This window comes from Salmo salar, chromosome 11 (genome assembly GCF_965601325.2).
Source record: "Salmo salar chromosome 11, fSalSal1, whole genome shotgun sequence".
Taxonomy (NCBI): Eukaryota; Metazoa; Chordata; class Actinopteri; order Salmoniformes; family Salmonidae; genus Salmo; species Salmo salar.
The window spans coordinates 6,476,831-6,492,840 of record NC_138301.1 but is presented as its reverse complement, the minus strand read 5'-3'; the positions used below and the strand labels follow the sequence as shown (position 1 = coordinate 6,492,840).

General features: G+C 40.2%; 1 protein-coding gene across 1 annotated transcript in view; it reads right to left on the bottom strand.

Annotated features, from left to right (window-relative positions):
* Nucleotides 1-15,632, bottom strand: part of LOC106561902 (protein kinase C-binding protein NELL1) — a 527,033-nt gene extending 511,401 nt beyond the window's left edge. The window contains exons 1-2 of the mRNA XM_014126233.2: nt 15,511-15,632; nt 14,667-14,795 (exon numbers count right to left, since the gene is read on the bottom strand). Of these exons, the coding sequence (XP_013981708.1) occupies nt 14,667-14,795; nt 15,511-15,559 (178 nt within the window). The 5' untranslated portion in view covers nt 15,560-15,632. The remainder of the gene's footprint in view (nt 1-14,666; nt 14,796-15,510) is intronic.
* Between the last annotated feature and the right edge of the window lie 378 nt (nt 15,633-16,010).

The window sequence follows — 16,010 nt, the reverse complement described above, 5'->3', positions numbered from 1 at the left end:
TAGGCTGGCTTTCCATCAATATATTCCCTCCAAAAGGCACAGGTTTGGGGTCAAGTTCTTTGTTATGTGCGACGTGAAGACATGATTTGTCCAGGACATTATAGTCTACACAGGGTCCACCCCTGATATCCATTTTTATGAGGGTCTTGGGGTGTCCGGGTCCACGGTGATGACCATGCTGGCAATTGGTACAGCAGTCCCCACACTCTTCCAGCATCTGCTCTCCAACAGCACAGGGGCCTATGGCACACAGTCAGGTTGAACAGAAATGGGATGCCGGCATTCGGATGAAGGAAGATGCAGAGAGGGGAAGTGGAGTTCAAGGAGAATGGTTAACAGCTGGCAGTAAAGTGGCATGACAAACGAGATGTCCATGTGCTCTCCACTGTCCATACAGCAACCATGTTGGCCACAGGGAAGGTGGACCACCTGACGGGAGAGAGAAAGCTCAAACCAGACTGTGTGCTTGACTATAACCTCAAAATGGGAGCAGTGGACAAGGGGGACATGAACAGCTTTGTGGAATGCGCTCCGAAAACTACCAAGTGGTATAAGAAGATATTTTTCCATCTGATTGACACTGCTGCCCTCAATGGCCTCATAGTTCACAGCCAACTAACAGGTGAGATAATTACTGAACAAGGGATTTTTTGTAATTGGATGTACAGTTCACATACAGTTCCATTATATGCCTTTAGAGATGGGGGGTGTAAATGCAGTTGTTCATATTAAATATGGGTTATGCATATTCATAAGTTCTTGCAGTTTTTTTTTCATCTAGTAAAAAATGTTGTTGTTTAACCACCACTTCCATAAAATAGATGACAATTACATATAGGCCAATGTGATTTCTTGCTGTGTTTTCATCCAGTAAAACAGTTAAGGAGTGTACGTTCAAACAATATGTTGCTAGCAAAAGCTGGCCTCAATCATCAGCTTGAAAATGTCCAGCTCCAGTTATGATATTGGCAAATAATGTTCAATACTTTGTGTGTGTGGTTTCTGAAGTACAGAATAAAAAATTATTATTAGTAATTAGAATACAATATCAGGATATGGCAATAAAACAATTAAAGTAACATAACCCTGCTATAAAAAATTATACATTTCACAAAATCACAGATATGAGTTATATAACGTAAGAAACAGTAACTGTTGCGCTCCACAAGGGGGAAGGGCAGAACAGAGCTATGCTAAACAGGCCAAATGAAAACAAACCATGGTCATAAGATCAAGGTATCTTCAGAAGACAACAAGCTAATACTTCTGAAGCAATTAGCATTGTTTTACAGAGCTAGCTACATAAGCACAATTGAGTATCACACCATAAAGGTCAAGCAATAAGTACCTTGCGTGTCCGTGGTTATAAAGAATACACACAAATGTATTATGGTCCAAAGATAGTGAGCTACAGTAGAAACGACATACAGAAACTATAATAACGTAATAAGGTACTTACTTTCATAGAAACGCACACGTCCAAAGTTATCATCATGTAGTAAGGAAAACAACAATGAAGGCAATGTGGGGACCAGACAGAAAATGTGAAACAGTTTGTGCAGATCCTGTTCTGACTGGAGATGTGCAAATGTCTGAATACTTGATCTGCGGAAACAATGGGGAAGTGCTTGGGGAAGTTTGTCTGGCTCAGTAAAGCCAAAAATTATAATTGTCCACAAAAGTGAAATGGCCTACTTTTATGAGGAGGCGGAACACACAATTCAAACTGTTGTTCGAAATCATTTGAAATTGACAAGTTGAAAACGGCTAGAAATTAAAGCAGGCAGCATGTCTTGGTCTGATGGCAGCGAGGATTAACTGTCATGTTGCGTAACAATCACATTTTGGAACAGTGAGCACATTCTGACATCATGTGCATAAAAAAAACTTACACTGGGGCAACCGTTAGAGGTATTTAGAACACACATGTGAAAAGGTTAAAGACCGGAGAGACAGGCGGAAAACATCTTCGCAAACATGTCTCACTTGGCTTAAGTTTATACAGTGCCTTCAGCAAGTATTCATACCCCTTGACTTATTCCACATTTTGTTGTGTTACAGCCTGAATTCAAAATGGATTTAATGTTTTTCTCTCACCCACCAAATACAATACCCTATAATAACAAAGTGAAAACATAATGTTCAGGTCTTGCCAAAGATTTTCAAGTAGATTTAAGTCAAAACTAACTCAGCCACTCAGGAACATTCACTGTTTTCTTGATAAGCAACTCCAGTGTAGATTTGGCCTTGCGTTGTGGGTTAATGTCCTGCTGAAAGGTGAATTCTTCTCCCAGTGTCTGGTGGAAAGCAGATTGAACCAAGTTTTTCTCTAAGATTTTGCTATGCTTATCTCCATTCTGTTTATTTTTTATCCTGAAAAACTCCATCTCTTAACAATTACAAGCATACCCATAACATGATGCAGCCACCACTATGCTTGAAAGTATAGAGAGTGGTACGCAGTAATGTTTTGTATTTGCCCCAAACATAACACTTTCTATTCAGGACATGTTTTGCAGTATTACATTAGTGCCTTGGATGCATGTTTTGGAATATCTTTATTTTGTACAGGCTTTCTTGTTTTCACTCTGTAAAATTAGGTTAGTATTGTGGAGTAACTACAATGTTGTTGATCCATTCTCAGTTAACTAACTAACTGTTTTAAAGTCACCATTGGCCTCATGGTGAAACCCCTAAGCAGTTTCCTTCCTCTGAGTAAGAAAGAAAGGACACCTGTATCTCTGTAGTGACTGGGCGTGTTGATACAGCATCCAAAGTGTAATTAATAACTTCACCATGCTCAAAGGGATATTCAATGTCTGCTTTTTTTACCCATTTTCCAATAGGTTCCCTTCTTTGTGACACATTGGAAATCATGTTAAACACTATTATTACACACAGAATCCATGCTACTTATTATTTGACTTGCCCATTTTTATTTAGGCTTGCCATAACAAGGGGTTGAATACTTATTGACTCAAGACATTTCAGCTTATCATTTTAATGAATTTGTATACATTTAGAAAAACATAATTCCACTTTGACATTATAGGGTATTGTCACGCCCTGACCTTAGACTTCCTTTTATGTCTCGTCTCTATTGTGGTTTGGTCAGTGCGTGAGTTGGGGTGGGCATTCTATGTTCCCTATCTATGTTTTGTATTTCTGTGTTTTGGCCTGGTATGGCTCTCAATCAGGGACATCGTTGTCGCTGATTGGGAGCCATACTAGGTAGCCCTTTTTCCACCTGTCTGTGTGGGAAGTTATTTTTGCATTGCTGGGAGAAGCCTGCGAAACTGTTTGTTCGTTGTGTTACTTCTTGTTTTGGTTTTTTGCTGGTTCACCGTTTATATTAAAATATGATGAACCCAACCCACGCTGAGCCTTTGTCTCATTCCAACAACGGACGTTACAGGTATTGTGAGTTGCCAGTCTCAATTGAATCAATTTTAAATTCAGGCTGCAACACAAAATGTGGAAAAAGTCAAGGGGTGTGAATACTTTCTGAAGGCACTGCACCTGGAAAACTTTACTTGCTTACATGTCCCAGAAGAAAACTACTCAGAACTGCAATAAATACAGTATGCATGACTGACGGTGAACGCTGTATTTCTCCTGATTGTCTAATTTAGTTGTTAAAAAAATAAGCTAATCAAAGCTGTGTTATCTGAGTGATGAGATGTTGACACGCCGGGTCTTTGTCTCCATTTGAGGAAGTAAAAACAAAATCAATTAAACTGTGATGACTCCCACACTCGACTGCAATCTTCTCAATGTTTCTACAAATCTTCAGAATAAATGTGAGGAAATTAGAAGGCAATTCCACATTAAGTGGTCCTGGATATGAAACAATAATAAAGCACCTTATTTCAAATCCGAAATCACCTTTTATTGTTTTGGTTTATTTCATGTTGTAGGCCTAGATATAAACAGATAAAAGCTGACTTGCAGGACCAAAATGTGTTTTTTGTTTTACGATTAAATTGTAAAATGCAATTTGCCATGTTTATGCTGTATGCTTTACTGTAGGTATCGACAAGATTGGAGTGTTAATTATACACAATATATACACACAAAAGCATCCTCGGTATCCTCGGTTGCAACACTCACTACCGAGTTCCAAACTGCCTCTGGAAGCAACGTCAGCACAATAACTGTTTGTCTGGAGCTTCATGAAATGGGTTTCCATGGCAGAGCAACTGCACACAAGCTTAAGATCGCCATGCGCAATGCCAAGCGTCGGCTGGAGTGGTGTAAAGCTCGCCATCATAGGACTCTGTAGCAGTGGAAATGCGTTCTCTGGAGTGATGAATCACGCTTCACCATCTGGCAGTCCGACAGACGAATCTGGGTTTGGGGGATGCCAGGAGAACGCTACCTGCCCGAATGCATAATGCCAACTGTACATTTGGTGGAGGAGGAATAATGGTCTGGAGCTGTTTTTCATGGTTCGGTCTAGGCCCCTTAATTCCAGTGAAATCTTAACACTACAGAATACAATGACAATCTGGACGATTCTGTGCTTCCAACTTAGTGGAAACAGTTTGGTGAAGGCCCTTTCCTGTTTCAGCATGACAATTCCCCTGTGCACAAAGCGAGGTCCATATAGAAATGGTTTGTCAAGATCGGTGTGGAAGAACTTGACTGGCCTGCACAGAGCCCTTACCTCAACCCCATCAAAGACCTTTGGGATGAATTGGACCGCCGACTGCGAGACAGGCCTAACATCAGTATCCGACCTCACTAATGCTTGTGGCTGAATGGAAGCAAGTCCCCGCAGCAATGTTGCAACATCTGGTGGAAAGCCTTTCCAGAAGAGTGGAGGCTGTTATAGCATCAAAGGGGGGACCAACTCTATATTAAAATGGCCATGATTTTGGAATGAGATGTTCGACAAGCCAGTGTCCACATGAGTATAATCAATTTACAAGCGTTAGCTATTGAAAGTATTATTATATTGTTTTAACCTAAATCAAAAACAGTTTTTTTAACAGAAACGGAACTGACATCAAAAAGCACTAATCGCTCAGCACTATTATGGAAGCTTAAGTAATAGCTAACGCCTGTAGATTGATTATACCCATGGGCGGAACATAAAATCAACACTCCAATCCTCCCGATACCTACTATGAACCAAATACTGGTATTTTAAAACTGTTTTCAGCAATACTGTCCCTCTACACTTGAATTAGTATTATATTATTAATTAATACATATTAAACCTTTTCTGTATAATACATCATGCTTTTTGAGGTCGGTTCCGTTTGTTCGGTAAAAAACTAAAAAACCCGGTTTCCGATTTCAGTGATGATACTTAAAATTATTTTAGAGCGTTTTTATTGAAATTCTAAAGCCAAATATTGAGAACATTAAATTGCCAAAACATTGAAAACATTCTATTGTCTTCTAACTTTTTAAATGTGATTTTCTATTATTTTATTCCTTAGTAATCATAACCAAAAATAAATCAACAATTTGGTTAATCGCTCAGTACTATTCCACAATGATGGAATTACCCTACACACAGCCATTTCATTGAGCGCAAGTATTCAGTTAATTGGTGTGGCAAATGTTTACATATCTCGGCAATTAGCTCAGTGTTGACGCTAGTATCAATACAAGCAGTCTCATAGTCCAATGTTCTCATTATTATGCAACCAGCAGCAACGTAAATTGCGCCAAAGAATGAAAAAAAAATATATTTCCACAGAACAGAAGGAAAGAAAAACAGCGAGCGTAAGCATCTCTCGCTCGCTCTTTTCACTTCTCTCCCAAAGGCACCAGGTAAGATTAGACAAAACTAGATGAAGACCTTCATGTGGAGATTCTGTTGATCTGACTAGTTTAAATTGTCTTCTATTATCAGGAGCGCCAGCGGTGACACATTTTTCCTTCACCCGTAGTGTAGGGTCATAAAAGCCTAGCTTCCCATGCCAACACATGACATCTGTTGTTTATGTATCACTGGCTAACGCTAGCGACCAGGGGACAGGGGGTGAGACTAGTCCCGCAGCCATGGAATAGGTCTGCCAACCCAGCAGCAGCCAGATCTGTGCCTCTCTCCCTCTCTATCGTCTCGCTCTCTCAGCCTATCTGTCCCTCTCCCTCCCTCCACCCTGACAGCCTGTTCCTGTCATCCTCATCCAAAACTCCACAGCACTAATATGTAAATAGTGGCCAAAGGACCATATCAGGCTTTGTGCGTTGTAGGCTGACTTGTTGAGATTGCAGAGTAGCTGCTTGATATTGCCTTGTCAGCTGCCTGCTTCAAGCTCTTAATGTTTTTGGAAATGGCCTTCTTCTTGAGTGTCATGCTCTACACTCTTAGAATTAGTGGTAACTCGAGAAACCCTGGAGATCTTCAAGGAACCCCTGGGGTTCCTCAAGGAACCATTGCTAGTCAATGATTCATATTTGCACCTTCTGTTAGTTGAGGGGTTCTTTAAATGGTTCAAGGAAGCAACGGGTTCCTGGAGGATCCCTGGAGTGGAGACGTGGCTTAGTAGGGGCATGGCTTTAAGATATACTGTATTTTTTGATGTTGAGTTTCTGTTCTGTTGTATTGTCATCACATGTTAAGGTTGCACACAGACAGTTTTGTAGCTTCAATGATGCTATCAGAGGCATAGGAGTTCCTCAAGAGCCTACGCAAATCCTAAAGTTGGAATAGTTACCACTTTCTTACTGTATTATATTAGAATATATAATATGCATAAATAGTCAAAGAAAATGTTCATTTGCAGTGTACAAACTGCCTAATGAAGACCTAAGGGTCGAAACGTTGTTAAAAATAAATATCACCTGGAAGCATGAGCAGCAGTGTGCGGCGTTTTCCTTTCTGTTTTCCATGAGTTTGCTTACAACTCCAGCACCTGGTTGAGAGCATTATAGAAAAACCATGAAATAACAAATATGGAATAATTTTTCAAAGTAGCCACGCTTTGCACACTCTCAACCAGCTTAATTAGGTAGTCACTTGAGATGCATTTCAATTAACAGGTGTGCCTTGTTAAAAGTTAATTATATATTTTCTTTCTTAATTAGTTTGAGCCGATCAGTTGTTTTGACAAGGAAAAGGTGGTAAACAGAACTTAGCCCTCTTTGGTAAAAGTCCAAGTTAAAATAAGCAAAGAGAAACGACAGTCCATCATTACTTTAAGCCATGAAGGTCAGTCAATGCGGAACATTTCAAGAACTTTGAAAGTTTCTTCAAGTGCAGTGGCAAAAAACATCAAGCACTATGATGAAACTGGCCCTCATGAGTACCGCCACAGGAAAGGAAAACCCAGAGTTACCTCTGCTGTAGAGGATAAGTTCATTGGAGTTAACTGCACCTCAGATTGCAGCCCAAATAAATGCTTCAGAGTTCAAGTAACAGACACACCTCAACATCAACTGTTCAGAGGAGAATGCATGAATCAGGCCTTCATGGTTGAATTGCTGCAAAGAAACCACTACTAAAAGGACCCTGATAATAATAAAGAAGAGACTTGCTTGGGCCAAGAAACACGAGCATTGGACATCTGAGTCCAAATTTGAGATTTTGGGTTCCAACCGCTGTGTCTTTGTGAGACACAGAGTAGGTGAATGGATGATCTCTGGGTGTGTGGTTCCCACCGTGAAGCATGGAGGAGGTGTGATGGTGTGGGGGTGCTTTGATGATGACACTGTCTGTGATTTATTTAGAATTCAAAGCACACTTAACCAACATGGCTACCACAGCATTCTGGACAATGAACCAAAACACACCTCCAGGCTGTGTAAGAGCAATTTTACTAAGAAGGAGAGTGATGGAGCACTGCATCAGATGACCTGGCCTCCACAATGAGCCGAGCTCAACCCAATTGAGATGGTTTGGGATGAGTTGGACCGCAGAGTGAAGGAAAAGCCGCTAGCAAGTGCTCAGCATGTGTGGGGACTCCTTCAAGATAATTGGAAAAGTATTCTTCATGAAGCTGTTTGAGAGAAAAGGCAAAGGGTGGCGACTTTGAAGAATCTCAAATATATATTTTGATTTGTTGAACACTTTTTTGGTTACTACATCATTCCATATGTGTTATTTCATAGTTTTGATGTCTTCACTATTATTCTACAATGTAGAAAATTGTAAAAAATAAAGAAAAACCCTTGAATGAATAGGTGTTTTCAAACTTTTGACTGGTACCACACACACACACACACACACACACACACACACACACACACACACACACACACACACCACACACACACACACACACACACACACACACACACACACACACACACACACACACGGCCAAAAATATTGATATATAACTTTTTTCAAATAATGCACCATTTCTTCCCTAAAACTGTTGAAATTATAACAGATTTTGGTATCCACATATGTATGTCTTCAGTGTGCAGTTGAACAAAACAAAAATCTGAGTAATTGACTAAATCTTAGCTAATTCCACAAAGAAATCCTGAAATGTCCCAGACAATATTTTTGGCACCTTCTAGAAGTAGTTAGATTTCAAGCAGGTGATTCTCATTTACTTGGAATTGAATTCACCTGTGCTGAGTGGAAGGTGCCTGCAGTATAAAAGTCACGTATTCAACCAGTTTGAATAGAGAAAAGGACACATTATCCTGTTTTGTGTCACTGTGTGTACCACAATGAGCATGGACAAAATAAAGAAAACCAGAGAATTATCTGAGGTCAGACAAGATTGTAGCCAAGCATTGACAATCTCAAGGCTACAAGTCCATCACCAGAGACATTGATGTTCCTGTTGTTTCCACCATACGTAATGTTATCAAGAAGGTTAAGGCCCATGCCACTATAGCCAACCTCACTGGACGTGGCCGCAAGAGAAAGCTTGATGGAAAATTGCAGCGAAGGATTGTTCGAATGGTGGAAAAAGCACCTCGGTCAACTGCCACACAGATTCAAGCTGACCTTCAGACACAAGGTACGACAGTTTCAACTCGCACCACCCGATGACAACTCAATGAAAGGGGGTTATATGGTAGGAGACCCAGGAGGACCCCACTGCTGAGAGAAAGACATAAGAAAGTCCAACTGCAATTTGCCAAAACACACCTGAACATGCCAAAAATCCTTCTGGGAGAATGTCCTGTGGACAGATGAGACCAAATTAGAGATTTTTGGAAAAGCACACCATCTCTGTTTACAGAAAACAAAATTAAGCTTTCAAAGAAAATAACACCTTTCCTACAGTTAAACATGGAGGAGGTTCAGTGATGCATTGGGGTTGCTTTGCTGCCTCTGCCATTGGGTGCCTTGAACGTGTGCATAGCATCATGAAATCAGGTGAATACCAAGGTATTTTGGAGCGCAATGTTGGACCCAATGTCAGAAAGCTGGGTCTACGTCGAAGGAGGACAATGACCCCAAACACACTTCAAAAAGCACCCAGGAATGGTTCAAGACAAAACGCTGGACTGTTCTGAAGTGGCCAGCAATGAGTCCAGATCTAAATCCCATTGAAAACTTGTGGAGAGATCTGAAAACAGCAGTTAGGAGAAGGCACCCGTCTAATCTGGGAGAACTGGAGCAGTTTGCACAAGAGTAGATTTCCAAAACACTATTTGCACCAATATTTCAAATTTGTGTTTTTTCATCAGGAATGATTGCTTATGGGTGCATTCATAGATTTTAGATATTCAAATTAGTTTTGCTATATATCCATTGTTTAGCTGAAATGGAATGTTTGTATCCTGTATATTTGACTCTGAAATTTAGTTGCCCCCCCCCCGGTATCTTAAAATGAATGCACTAACTAAGTTGCTTTGGATAAGAGCGTCTGCTAAATGAGATTTTCACAAATATATACTTTTTACAGTTCTTATATGTAGTTATGTTACATTTGACTGTGTACAACCTAGCAGTTCTACTTATTTGTGAAAGTCAGAGTCAGAGTTGTGCTACAATATTAACAAGATTGCATCTGAAATGGTAACATTGATCATTGAACAACCCAATGCCATGATTAGATAGTGAAAAAGTCAAGTTAATACTGAACCAATCCAACTCTTTGAGCTAGTAATGTTGGTAACACTAAGCAGGAATTCAGTTTACAAAACAGGTTGAAATTACATCATAATGACATCACTTCAACCAGTTTCTGGTTGTAATGACCTTATTTCGCTTGGATGGACCAGTGCCGCACCAATCCTACACTGTTGAGCCACAGACCTGAGATCAAATACTATTTAAAATCATTTCAAATACTTTAGCTGGGCTTGATTAAACTTGCATTGCACAATGGAACCAATAGAATAGTTGTTTATGTGCGAACCCGCCCATCTGGCATTCTCAAGCATTTACGTCATTTACGTCAAGCAAACAGTAGAAGTATATCAACAATTGAAGATAGTATTTGAACCCAGGTCTGCTGAGCCACAGCAAACCAGGTAGGGATACGCATCTGCTGCCGTGGACAAATTAAATGGGGATTAATTATCAGAACGATGCTCCCCGGAGCTTCCTTGTTCAACACCAAGAATAGCACCATGACATACCAGGTGTAACCCTGCTGTCACAGACACACACAGTAATATAAATAACACTATGAAACCAGAAGGTGTGATCTTGCTGCTAGCTCTAGGTGAAGGAGACCGTTTCTGTTTCCATTCTTAACAAACTGAAGTCTGAATAGGAGGCCTGGTTAAATACTATTCCTTCAGGCATCTTATGTCAGCATTGTAAAATTATACTGTATACATGTAATGGACAGGCTTTCTGTGTTTGTTGTGATTGCGGAACAGACCATAGTAAACAAGATGCTGCTGCTACTGCTGCTACTACTAAACGGCGGGCAGGGAAGCGCACCCGGGTCGCTGGCGTGATCACGCCCAGTTCGCCACTGACTGTGTTGTTGTTGACAAATCGTGTTTTACTAGCCTGAGGTATAATACAAAAATGTTAAAAAATTCGAGTTAATTATGTGATTGGTGTAGGCTTATCTTTGCCTGACGTTTTTGATAGTCATGTGGTTCTCTCTCGGACATGGAGCTGTGTTTATTAGCTGCAGGAACTGTTTATTTTGCTTTATTCTGGGACAATGTGGACCACCCAGACTTTCAATGTAGCAACTGGTTGCTTGCAGAGGACTACAGCGGTGAAGTGGCTACTCTTGGCAAACAAGTAGCGAACCTACACAAGCTACTAGGGAATTCACGCCCACCTACTTTTTCCTCTCTTCCTTCCCAGTTGCCAGAAGCCGCTACAGAAAAGACTACAGAAAAGACAAATGCCAATGGGGGTGGTGTTGTGGTCTATTAAGAACATTCCTGTAAAGCTTAAAGAGGATCTCATGTTCTGTTAGGGCTAGGGGGCAGTATTTGCACGGCTGGATAAAAAAAATGTACCCGATTTAATCTGGTTACTAATCCTACCCAGTAACTAGAATATGCATATTCGTATTATATATGGATAGAAAACACTCTAAAGTTTCTAAAACTGTTTGAATGGTGTCTGTGAGTATAACAGAACTCATTTGGCAGGCAAAACCCTGAGACATTTTCTGACAGGAAGTGGATACCTGATGTGTTGTATTACCTTTAAACCTATGCCATTGAAAAACACAGGGGCTGAGGAATATTTTGGCACTTCCTATTGCTTCCACTAGATGTCCCCAGCCTTTACAAAGTGTTTTGAGTCTTCTGGAGGGAGATCTGACCGAACAAGAGCCATGGAACGATGATGGCCCATTAGACACCTGGCGGGCGAGTTCATGTTGGGTACCCTCGTTCCAATACGTTATAAAAGAGTATGCATTCGTCCACCTTGAATATTATTCATGTTCTGGTTAAAAAAGGCCCTAATGATTTATGCTATACAACGTTTGACATGTTTGAACGAACGTAAATATATTTTTTCCCCTCGTTCATGAAGTGAAGTCCGGCGGGCTTAGATCATGTGCTAACAAGACAGAGATTTTTGGACATAAATGATGAGCTTTTTTGAACAAAACTACATTCGTTATGGACCTGTGATACCTGGAAGTGACATCTGATGAAGAGAATCAAAGGTAATGGATTATTTACATAGTATTTTCGATTTTAGATCTCCCCAACATGACGTCTAGTCTGTATCGCAACGCGTATTTTTCTGGGCGCAGTGCTCAGATTATTGCAAAGTGTGATTTCCCAGTAAGGTTATTTTTAAATCTGGCAAGTTGATTACGTTCAAGAGATGTAAATCTATAATTCTTTAAATGACAATATAATATTTGACCAATGTTTTCTAATTTTAATTATTTAATTTTTGGTGCTGACTTGACTGCCGGTTATTGGAGGGAAACGATTTCCTCAACATCAATGCCATAGTAAAACGCTGTTTTTGGATATAAATATGAACTTGATAGAACTAAAAATGCATGCATTGTCTAACATAATGTCCTAGGAGTGTCATCTGATGGAGATTGTAAAAGGTTAGTGCATCATTTTAGCTGGTTTTATGGTTTTGGTGACCCTGTCTTTGAATTGACAAAACATTACACACAACTCTTGTAAATGTACTGTCCTAACATACTCTAAATTTATGCTTTCGCCGTAAAACCTTTTTTAAATCGTAAAACGTGGTTAGATTAAGGAGATGTTTATCTTTCAAAGGGTGTAAAATTCAAATTTGCCGCTCTTGAAATGCACCTGCTGTTGATGGAGTGCACCACGGGTGGGACGCCTGCGTCCCACCTAGCCCATAGAGGTTAAACGTTGTTGAAGTAATATGGCTACTGGTTCATCTGCCTCACCTAAAGCCCATTCTTGTGGGAAGCTGCTATAGACCACCAAGTGCCAACAGTCAGTATCTGGATAATACTCCAAATCCATCGGATGAAGTGATCAGCCATATCTAGGAAAACCAAAGTTCCAAAGGCTGGGCCTAATATAGTGTATGAGAGTCTTGTAGTGATTCCTATGTTGGTGATGTAAAAAATATGTGTTGGTCTGTGGTGTGTAATGAGGAACAACCAGACGCTGCACTTGACACATTTATGAAATTGCGTATTCCACTTACTAATAAGCATGCGCCTATTAAGAAAATGACTTTTAAAAAAATAAAAAAATGAAATAATCCCTGTGGATTTATGAGGAATTGAAAAATGGTATGGTTGAGAGGGATGAGGCAAAAGGAATGGCTAATAAGTCTGGCTGCACAACAGATTGACAAACATACTGCAAATTGAGAAATCATGTGACTAAAGTGAATAAAATAAGAAACTATACTACGACAAAGATAAATGATATAAAGAATGATAGTAATTGTTGGAGCAACTTAAATTATATTATGGCGAAAAATGCAAACTTACAAAACCCACTAATATTGACAACTATTTACATTATTTGTTCATTGGCAAGATTAGCAAATTTAGGCATGACATGCCAGCAACAAACTCTGACGCTACACATCCAAGTATAACTGACCAAATTATCAAAGACACAAGCACTGTGAGTTTGAATTCTGTAAAGTGAGTGTGGAAGAGGGGAGTTTTTTTTGTCTATCAACAAATTCAAACCACCGGGGTCTGACAACTTGGATGACTGAGGATAATTGCGGACGACTTTGCCACTCCTATTTGCCATATCTTCAATCTAAGCCTACTAGAAAGTGTCTGCCCTCAGGCCTGTAGGGAAGCAGAAGTAATTCCACCACCCAAGAATAGTAAAGCCCCTTTACTGGCTCAAATAGCCAACCAATCAGCCTGTTACCAACCATCTCTTCACAATCCCCAAGTCAATAACAGACTATGGGAGGTGTAAAGTATTACATAGAGCCATGGCTACATGGAACTCTATTCCTCATCAGGTAACTGATGCAAGCAGTCGAATCAGATTTTTTTTTTTAAACGGATAAAAATTCACCTTATGGAACAGCAGGGACTGTGAAGACACACACACACACACACACACACACACACACACACCCCCCGACATGCATACGCACACACACGCTAGAACACACACTCACACTGTAATATTGCTGTATTATACATTTTGTATTGTAGATATAACATTATTACACCACAATATGATGTACTGTTTAATATTTTCTTTCATGTGTGATTTAAGTGCCTTAATGTGTTTGGACTGCATGGAGAGCAGCTTCTGCCTTGCCAGCAGCTAATGGGGATCCCTAATAAATACAAATGCAAAATAAAGGCCCTACACATTGCGCCAATAGGGTTAACCCACTTGGTGGGTATTGTAACATGGCTCGTATAGTGAGTATCGCCCGTGGTTTGACTACTCAGCCCCCTCATACGTCCGGCCTGTGCGTTATGATGGCCCCACAGCTGCCATCCCACTTCTGACACCAACGTAGCAACCAGGAGGGGCAGGGAAGTGAACCCGGGTCACTGCATTGCACCAAGAGAGTTTACCCACATGGTTGGAATTGTAACATGGTTCATATAGCCAGGATCGTTACAATACATTGGTTATGTAATGATGATGATTAGTTCAGCATCTGTTACCAACAGTTTACCTAAAATATTCTGGATAATCTTACAACCACAGTCAGAGCTTGGGTAACCTACATCTTACAAATTCAATTAGTTTACCAAACGTTCTCATGATTCCACGCCCAAATAAAATATTTCTGCAATTCACTGATAAATAAAACAATGATCTATCAATCAATTAACAAACAAATAGAGAAAATAAGTATACATTACCTCGAAATAAGAAGGCTTTGCTATTTTTGTGAAGCCCTGCCACTTGGGTAATTCCATATGTTGCATTTCCGAAGTCAAGTTCATTGATGATATCTATCTGGTCATCGGGATCTATTCCAAAACCGAAAACTGTAGGGGGGAAATATTATTTAGCCATTGTCACACATTGGGTGCACAGTTACTGTCACACATCCTCCCACCTATACGATGTGTATAACGTACATAAGCAAGGCACTTCTTTAATGGTTGAGTTTGAGCATCAAACTTCAGCCTCTGCGTGATACAACGAACTGCAACACAGTCAAATACATGGGGATTGAATTCATGCAATTTCAAAGCACCTTCACCTAGGTACAGTGGCAATCACATCAGAGACAAAACGCGTAAATTGCATGGCACTAGACATCAGATAAGTATAATGGCAGATGACTTTAAATGAAAGTCTATATACTCCAAATATTGGACTTATTGTTGCGCGGGAACAAATTGACTGCTGCATCGACCTGTGTGAGACCTGTCATTTGTATAGGGACTTTTGCGCGTTCTACAGATGTGGTTTGACAGAACAACATACCCTACGTTTTAGGAGATGATAACTATGCTATTTATCTGTACTATAAAACGAATTACAAAAATATGATTTATAAATGAGGGGCAAATTGATACAAAAAAAATGGATTAATAAAAACATCTACAAGGGACAAACGAACAAAAATCCGATCGAGGTGCTTATCGGGCTATGGAGAAGGAGAGGGTGCGCAATAAACAACTATGCTGACAGAGCTGATAATGACACCTAAAACAATAGGTAAACTAACTGCATATGTCCCCGTGTGACACTTACCTGGTTTCGCAATGAGCACTACGGATAACAAAGCCACGTAAATATCCATGTGTGTGAAGTTGCACTGTACAGTTTCCTCAGAAATGTCAGACGTCGACCGCTTCGCTGGCAATACACTTGCTCGAGTCTGTCTCGTAAACTGCGCTCGTCTCACCGGTGCTGGGTGCAGAGGCTCGGAGCGTTCCACATCATGGAAATAGGGGTTCTGTCGGTGCGCACGTAAATTCTCTTGAATTTACTCTAATTTACTCTACGGTTGCCATCTATTCAATAAGTGATGTTATTCACAAAGCTGGAATAAATCCACATTAGTGAACCTCCTGAATTGAAATTAATCTGTAGACGATATTTTTGCACGGCGAAAATGAATCTTAATCCTCCCCTTCAGTGACCATAGACACGTCCAATTCTGGAGGTGACAGGTTTTTGAAGAAAGTCAACTGGGGGACCTGTAATAAGAGTTGGGATTATAACAAGTAGGCTACACATGAATCATGTGA